An 8,949-nucleotide genomic window follows, 5' to 3' on the forward strand; every position below is an offset into this window, starting at 1 on the left:
TGGGCTACATGAGAACCTGTCTTAGAAACAAAAATCCTCCATCTAGATAGTAGTCCCTGCCATCTTAGAGTGGCGTGCCTTCTCCCAGGGTCAGAGATACACTCAGGTTGCATTCTCCTGATCTGTATGGGGGCTCCGGAGTTCTAAACCTTGATTTTCAAGCTGCTATGTGTGAGAATGACTCTATTGCCAATGGCCAGGTCTGCACTGTGTGCTTCCAAGGTTTTGGCTTAATACTGAAACAAAGGCTCCCACAGATTTGCAGAAGGAGCAAGAGATCTCCGTTCCAAGCAAAGAGCTAGGGGAGACCAGGTCCAGTGTCAGGAGTGACAACAGGCCACAGAGAGAAGGTGCTCTAGGACCCCAGGTTATTGCCTGGACCCTATTTTTATGGTTTGAAAGAGAAGATACCCCATAGGCTCATACATTTGAATGTTTGGTCCCCAGTTTGTGTAATTATTTGGGAAGGATTTGGAGGCAAGGCCTTGCTAGAGCAGGTGTGTCAGTGGGGGTTGGCTCTGAGGTTTTAAAAGGACATACCAGGTCTCTCTCCCTCTGCCTGCTCCCCTTGGATTAGGATGTAAATCTCCCTGCTACTGCTTAGCACCATGCGTGCCTGCCTGCCGGCCGGCCGCCATACTCCCCACACCATTAGGGTCACAGACTAGCACTTTGAAATTGCAAGCAAGCTCCTAATTAAACATTTCTTTCATAATTCTCCCTGATCACAGTGTCTTATCACAGCAATAAAACAGTAACTAAGACAAAGGTCTATAAAAAGGAGGGATTTGGTTGCTAATGGTTTGATTTGGGTGGCTACCTATTTTGATTGATAGATTCTGTTATATAACCATTTTTCTATTCTGTGTATTCCTTCTTGTTGTGGAATAATCTTTTGTACACTGTGAAGAAGTGTCTTTGCTAAGGCAACTTCTTTTTTTAATGTTTTTATTGAGCTATATATTTTTCCGCTCCCCTACCTTTCTCTTCCCCTTCTCCCCTCTTTTATGGTCCCCATGCTCCCAATTTACTCAGGATATCTTGTCTTTTTCTATTTCCCATGTATATTAAATCCATGTATGTCTCTCTTAGGGTCCTCTTTATTGTCTAGGTTCTCTGGGATTGTGAATTGTAAGCTGGTTTTTCTTTGCTTTATGTCTAAAAGCCATTTATAAGTGAGTAAATATGATATTTTGTTTCTGGGTCTGGGTTACATCACACAATATGATGTTCTCTAGATCTATCCATTTGCCCGCAAATTGCAAGCTGTCATTATTTTTTTCTGCTGTGTAGTACTCCATTGTATCAGTGCATCAAATTTTCCTCATCCATTCTTCAGTTGAAGGTCATTTAGGTTGTTTCCAGGTTCTGGCTATGACAAATAATGCTACTATGAACATAGTTGAGCACATGTCCTTGTGGTATGATTAAGCATCCTTTGGATATATACCCAAAAGTGGTATTGCTGAGTATTGAGGAAGGTTGTTTCCTACTTTTCTGAAAAATCGCCACACTGACATCCAAAGGGGTTGTACTAGTTTGTACTTCCACTGTTGTAGGAGGTCACTTGTTCATTTCCCAGCCGCCCAGACTCCTGAAATAACCACACAGAAACTATTAATTAAATCACTGCTTGGCCTATTAGCTCTAACTTCTTATTGGCTAGAGTTTATGTCTTAATTTAACTCATTTCCATTGTTTTATATTTTACCATGAGGCTCGTGGCCTACTGGCAAGGTTCTACCATATCTGTCTCTGGCAGCAGCTCCATGACTTCTCTTTGATTCCACCTTCCTTCCCCCATCATTCGGTTTAGTTCCCTTCCTGCTCCCCCCACCCCCACCTAGCTCTGTTCTGCCCTGCTCTGCTATAGGCTCAAAGCAGTTTCTTTATTAACTAGTGGTATTCACAGCATACAGAGGGAATCCCACATCATCCGACCAGCAATGCAGAAGTGTTCCCTTTACCCCCACAACCTCTCCAACATAAGTTGTCATCAGTGTTTTTGATCTTAGCCATTCTTACAGGTGTAAGATGGAATGTTGAACATTTCCTTAAGTATCTTTCAGACATTTTAGATTCCTCTGTTGAGAGTTCTCTGTTTAGGTCTGTACCCCATTTTTATTGGATTATTTGTTCTTTTGATGACCAATTTCTTGAGTTCTTTGTATATTTTTGAGATCAGTCCACTGTCCAATGTAGGGTTGGTGAAGATCTTTTCCCGTTCTGTAGGCTGCCATTTTGTCTTCTTGTCTGTGTCCTTTGCTTTACAAAAACTTCTCAGTTTCAGGAAGTTCCATTTATTGTTTCTTTCTGTTTCTGTGCTGTTGGGGTTATATTTAGGAAGTGGTTCCCTCTGCCAATGTGTTCAAGTGTGCTTCCCGCTTTCTCTTCTATGAGGTTCAGTGTGTCTGGCTTTATGTTGAGGTCTTCGATCCATTTGGACTTGAGTTTTGTACATGGTGATAGATATAGATCTATTTTCATTCTTCTACATGTTGATATCCAGTTATGCCAGCACCATTTGTTATATATGCTTTCTTTTTTCCATTTTATATATTTTGATTTGTTGTCAAAAGTCAGGTGTTCGAAGGTGTGTGGATTGATATCCAGGTCTTCAGTTGGGTTCCATTGGTCCTCCTGTCTATTTTTATGCCAGTACCAGTCTATTGTCAGTACTGTAGCTCTTTAGTAGAGTTCGAAGTCAGGGATTGTGATGCTTCCAGAAGTTTCTTTACTGTACAGGATTGTTTGGGCTATCCTGGGTTTTTTTGCTTTTTCATATGAAGTTGAGTATTATTCTTTTGAGCTCTGTGAAGAATTTTGCTGGGCATTGCACTGAATCTGTAAATTGCTTTTGGTAAGATTGCCATTTTTACTATGTTAATTCTACCTACCCAAGAGCATGGGTGATCTTTCCATTTTCTGGTGTCTTATTCAATTTCTTTTTCAAAGATTTAAAGTTCTTGTCTTACAGGCACCTTCTAATTGGTTTAATAAAGAGTTGAATGGCCAATAGCTAGGCAGGAAGAGGTTAGGTGGGACTTCCAGGAAGAGAGATAAGAAGAGGAGATGTATCTAGGGATGGGGCAGGGGGGAGGAGTCGGGGGCAAGGGACGTGGAGAGGAACAGGAGGTGCAAGGTGAAAGGGAGGTGAAAAGCCAGGAGGCAACATGTAGATTAATGTAAATGGATTAATTTAGGTTATAACAGCTACCAGGACAAGCCTAAGCTATAGGCTGAACTTTCATAATTAATAAGTCTCTATGTCACTTTTTGTGAGCCGGAGGCCCCCCAAAAAAATTTGTCTACACCTTCTGATAATGCAACCGATTTCAATTTTATGCATGCCCAATTGTGCAGAATGTAAGCGAGCAAATAGCAGATTCTCTTTAAATTTGCTTGGAGACACAGTTTTGCCTTACTGCATACACACCCCAAACTAGCTCTGACCTTTCCACTCTTGTAAATGGATGACAATGATTAAATGGGATCTAAGTTTCATGTTCATTAAGGAGACGAGAAGCTTATTCAATTATCCAGAGGAGAGTATGTGTGCAAGTGAACTCGGGTTGATCCTAGGTGGCTAACAAGATTGCTAGATTTGTTGTTGAAGCCGGGTATGTAGCACTTGCAGATGAGAATCTTAGGCTGACAAATGCACTATTAGAAAATAATATATATGTGCATAGCCCAAACCAAGTGGAGTCCCCAAATTGTTAAGCTATTCCCTGTGCGTGCCTGCCTCAGGCCTACCCCTATTTGCCTTTCAACTTTGTTAACGTCTAACTAGCTGTCTAACAACAGGAAAACACTCTGATCTCTTTGTCCTCTAGACCTGCTTTTGGCATCTCATATGACTGAGTTGGACTCCCCCACCCACCTCAAAGTAGGGGATTGTGCATGGTGAGGGCACAACGGAGCAGGACTCTTACCGGCTGACTTTGAATTCTGTCAAGGGCACGAGAGAGCAGGACTCTTATGGGCTGACTTTCAATTCTGTCTACCACAGAGATCAAACTTTTGTGCTAAGCAGGGCCCCACGGCATGCGATTTTAATGCTCTGTCTTATAGAATGAATGTTTCTGCACCCCTCCAATTCTTATGTTGGAGCCCTAGTCAATGGTGATATTTAGGAAGTAAGAGGCCAGGTGAGGTCATGAGGGTGGAATTCCCAGGATGAGACCAGTGTCCCTTATTAAAAGGGGTATCAGCCAGGACTTTCTTTCCTCAGTCACGTGAGGACACTACAGGAATGTGGCCATCTGCAAACCAAAGCAAGCTATTGTACCAAATCCACCAGCACCCTGAGCTTGGCCTTTCCAACCTCCCGCATTGCGAGATGTGAGCATGTATTGTTTGAACTGTCCTGCCCACCCTTTGTTGTGACACTTTGAGCTAAATATGCACAGAGCCTGCCTCCTCGCGGGCCTTCTGGAGAACAAACTGTTCCGAGGCTGTGAACAAACACACCCATTATTCGGAGCTTCTGGTGAGTCTGGCTGCCCCTGGAGGACTTTTGCTTTGCTTGCTTTTGTTTGTTCTCAGCGTTTTGAGGGAGGATCTTGCTATGCAACCCAGGCCGGCCTGGAATGCACCACACAACCCAGGCAGCCTTGAAACACGCGATATAATCCAGGCCGGCCTGGAACATGCTATATACAACCCAGGCCCGCTTGAAACACACAATATAACCTAGGCCACCCTGGAATGTATATGTACTATACAACTCAAGCCGGTCTGGAACGCACTATATACAGCCAAGGCTGGTCTGGAATGCACTCTATGCACCCCAGGTTGCCCTAAAATTTACTGCATGCATTACCACAGCAGGCTTCCTTTAGTCACTACAGGGGTTGTTCTTTGGCTGCTTGTCCTCAGGGATGGGAGCAGGTAGGGCCAGGGGAGAGAAACAACAATACAAAACACAACCTCATTCTCTTCCTCCAGGGGTACACATTTTAAGAAAAGAAAACATAAACTGTCCCTCCAGGCGCCCGCTGTTTTCAACCCTGACAACTGTCTTTGCAGGAGCATAAGATACCCCCTAAGAAGGGCAGCAGGCTGTAACTAAAAAGCTAAGCAGCCCTTTTCAGCATGTGATGATATGACATCAACGCTATTTCCAGGGAGTCGTAATTCTGACGACACTGTCCCGTCTTCTCTTGTCACGTCATTAGAATGTTTGTGCAGCTTTCTACATTCCGTGGGGAAGCCATGTGTCCGGGGGAGATCTCTATGCCGCAAGGCAACCACCTCTATATCTTCCACCTGTGGAATACATGTGTGTGCATTTGCTTTAGTAGTATATGTGTGTGGTGTATGCACATGTATGTGTAGGGACCAGAGAGGGTGCCAACTGTTCTTTATCACCTTTGGTCTTAGTACCTTCCAGAGCATGGATTCTCTCTCTGAAATTGAAGAAAGTGTTGAATCAGCAATCCTCCTGTCTCTGCCTCCCATAGCTCTGGGGTTGCAGGAACTCATATACTCAGCCACTTGACTTTTAGATGGACACTGAGAATTTGAACTCAGGTCTTTGTGCTTACACAGCAAGTGCTCTTGCCCACTGAGCCATCTCCCCAGCTCCCAGTCAGCGTACTTCCTCGCTTAGTCACCATTTTTAGCACTAGCTGGGCCACTTGTTGAAAGAAGCCCAAGAATGCATTTATATCAGACTCCCCATCAAACTAAAGAGCAGAGGCACTCACCTGCACCCCAGAATTGCCCTTCTTTGACTTAGAAGCCCTTGGTTCTATTCTGAGTGTCTCTGGCATCTTGCAGGTCATCAGCTCAAAGACCAGAAGTACCTCCAAGCCTCAGTCTAAAGTGGGGCCTAAGAAAGACCACTATTAATCCAACCAGTCAAGAAGAAGACCACTATCACAATTTAAAATCAAATTTGAAACAAGCTTTAATTAAATACAGGCCAGATTGATGGACTCTGGCCAAGTCCATATCCAGATTCCCAGGGAAATGACCCTGAGTCACTGTTAGCAGGAGTTTAAAAAGGCAAAGCTAACAATCACATTTCCCATCAGGCCCAATCAGGGCCAAGCATACATCCTGACATATTTCCTGCCTATGTACTTCCCGCCCACATGTGATCCTGTGTAGTTGGGTCAAACAAACTTTGTTTAGGGGAGTAAAAACAAGAGATTTGTTGTTTCCCATAAACAACCGCCTCCAGCATTTCAGGAAGTATTTGTCCTTGGGCAAGGGGCTTATAGGACAGAGGCGTTGTTGTTTCTGTTGTTTCACGGATCTTGGAGGCATAGTAATTACAACTTAAAACATAACTTTGGCTCTCACACTACCCAAAGGCCTCTTGCTCACACCTTCCAGGCTTTTTTTTTTTAAACCACACTGCTCTTTTATTCAATGGAACATTCCCCCCTTTAGTGCAGTGTTGAATCAAACACCAGAGAAATTTCTGTAGATAAACCAGTGAAAAGAACGCGCGTTACACATTATTGTCAACATAATCACTCCATGAAGAGGGAAAGGGCAAAGAAGCTGAACGAAGAACAAGGGGCACAAGCCCCAGACACTGCAAAACATCTGGACATCTGGGGTCAAAATAAAACATAATGGGAAGCTTTCCAGGAAGAAGAGAAGCAAATGGCATCTGAGGCAGTTTAGGTGATCAGGAGCATGGAAGACTCCAGGCTGGCAGGCAGGTCTATAGTGGCTTGGGCTGTCCCACTTACTGCTGGAAGATATGAATCCCAGGGCTGGATTAACCCTATCTAGCAACATCTAAATTCTCAAGATGCTTTAAAAGGTGGCAAAGATAAACCACACAGGACCCACCTTAACAACCAAACTTGACATTAATGGACAAAGTCTGTGCCTAACCATTTGCTCCTCTCTCCTTGGGAAGAGAGGAATGGAGACAAGGGAAAGGATTCTATCTGCAGCAGAAGACCGGGGAGAGCATCTCCTTGGACGGAGTCTGAAGAAAGGAAAAGATAAGGAAATAACAAAGGAAAAAGATAAAAATTAATAAAAATTTCACGATATGGAGCCAGCGTGTTCAGATTCCGTCCACAAAAATAACTCAGGCTGCTTTGCCGAACCATCCTGTCCACCAAGGGCGCTGCTGAGGCTGTCTGCCTGGAAGGGTCACCAATGGGCGCGGAAAGTCCTCACTCTCATGGCTCGGGGCCATCGCTGCCGCGGGAAGGGATCTTTGCTGCCATGGCAAGGGGGTGCTGGAAGCCATACTGCTGCTGGGCCGAGGGGGTGGTGGAGGCTGCTGCTGCTGCTGCTGCCGCCATGGAGGAAGAGGACCAGAGGGAGGAGGCGGGGGCTGCCAACTGGGAGGTGGCGGAGGCGGCGGCATCATGCCCATAGGCGGTGGCGGCATCATACCTTTTCCTTGATGCAGGCGATAGACCCCAGAGCCCACAGGCGTACTTCCCAGGTACTGATCCATTGGAGGAGGGCCATGATGCCCAGGTGGGTGGGGGCCCTGGTTAATCGGTGGGGGTGGTGGCTGCATCCAAGGTGGTGGTGGTCCATTTGGGTTGTGCTGCATGGGATGTCCACCATGCCCACCTGTCAAGCTGGGTAATGAGAGTGGGAAACTGTGGGGGCCACCTCCAGGCCCACCAGGACCACCTCCATGCATGCCATGATAGGGCCGATTCTCTGAAGGGCCAGAATTCATCCAGGGTGGGCGACTCTGCGTTGTAGACATGAGAGATGGTGGTGGTGGGTTGCTGGCAGGAGCAGCAGGTCTTGGTCTTGGTGCACTGGCCAAGGGTGTGGTGGCAGGTCCAGAGGTAGAGCCCACAGATGCAGGGACAGGAGCTTCCCCTAGCTCAGCCATAAGGGACAAATATTCTTTATCCATCCGTGCTTTATCCTGAGCCGACTGAGGGTCACCAGGCCTCTGAAATTTGCAATCGGATGCAATGTGGCCAGCCCCTCCACAATTGGTACACACGGTAGTATTGGTAATGCTGCGTGTCTCTGAGCTCTGCCAGGGTCTTAAGATCCTGTTATCTTTCCATAGAGTGCCATTCAAACGAGCCAACTCCCGAAGCTGCATCTTCCGTAGATCATTCTGGTCCTCTGGGGTCTCAATACCCTGCTTCAGGATGTTTCTGATCTGTTCTACTGCCTTTTTGACATTCTCCATTGTATTGGCAGTGACCAGAGCATGAAGAGGTTCATCCTCTCCTGGCAACATCTGACCATCTTTGCGCCCAACTTTCCCCTCTTTCACAGATCCTTTTCCCCGTATCATGATCTTGGCATTGCATTCCTTCTCAATGTTCTTCAGAGTGTTCCCTCTAGGCCCAAATAAGAGACCCAAAAAATTGATTTCTGGATACTCATCTTGGGGGATCATTACTTTATCACTCACACGTGTTGCTGGAGGCTTGTAATCTGCAGGTGGTTTATAGTCCGGGTTGAAAGCAATCATCTCTGTGATAAGTGTGTGTCGCTCCTCTTTAAGCTTTTTGCGGGTACGGAACTCTCGAGTATTAAGCCGCTTCCCCTCACTGTTGTAGATTGGCTCAGGGGAAGGGGACCTGTCCTCAGGGTTAGGGGGGATGCCCAGGTCTCCTTTGCGCAGTTTACGAGTCAGGTCTTCTATCTGTAGTTGCACTATGTAAGCTCTTTCTTGTTCCCGTGTCAGTCCAGGGGGGATAACTGTGGGCATTCCTGGAATCACTGTCTTCTGTTCCATTGTGTCTTGGTTCCAACGGCTCCTCTTCCTCTTCTTACTTGGGAAGTCCAGCGGCGTGGCGTTCGCTCCGGTCGCCATGGCGCCCCAGGGGACCGGCACCAGCGGTTTCTCAGCGGCGGCTTCTCCTTCGTGAACCTTGGGGGGGGGGGGCGACTATGCTACCGAGGAACGCGGGGAGCCAGTCCTCTCCCTTCCAGGCTTTTCTAGAGACCTCTCCGCTCATTACTGGCCTCACTGAGTGGGTAAAT

At 46.2% G+C, this 8,949-nt stretch overlaps 1 protein-coding gene across 1 annotated transcript; it reads right to left on the reverse strand.

Moving 5' to 3' along the window:
• Positions 1-6,441: 6,441 nt before the first annotated feature.
• On the reverse strand, positions 6,442-8,949 carry LOC126515186 (splicing factor 1-like). The gene is given in 3 exon segments (XM_050164644.1): positions 6,442-7,165; positions 7,167-7,430; positions 7,433-8,949. Coding segments are annotated over 3 exon segments (1,716 nt in total). The 5' UTR covers positions 8,780-8,949; the 3' UTR covers positions 6,442-7,060.

This window comes from Alexandromys fortis, unplaced genomic scaffold (assembly GCF_014885135.2).
Source record: "Alexandromys fortis isolate MF-2015 unplaced genomic scaffold, M_Fortis_MF-2015_v1.1 scaffold_159, whole genome shotgun sequence".
Taxonomy (NCBI): Eukaryota; Metazoa; Chordata; class Mammalia; order Rodentia; family Cricetidae; genus Alexandromys; species Alexandromys fortis.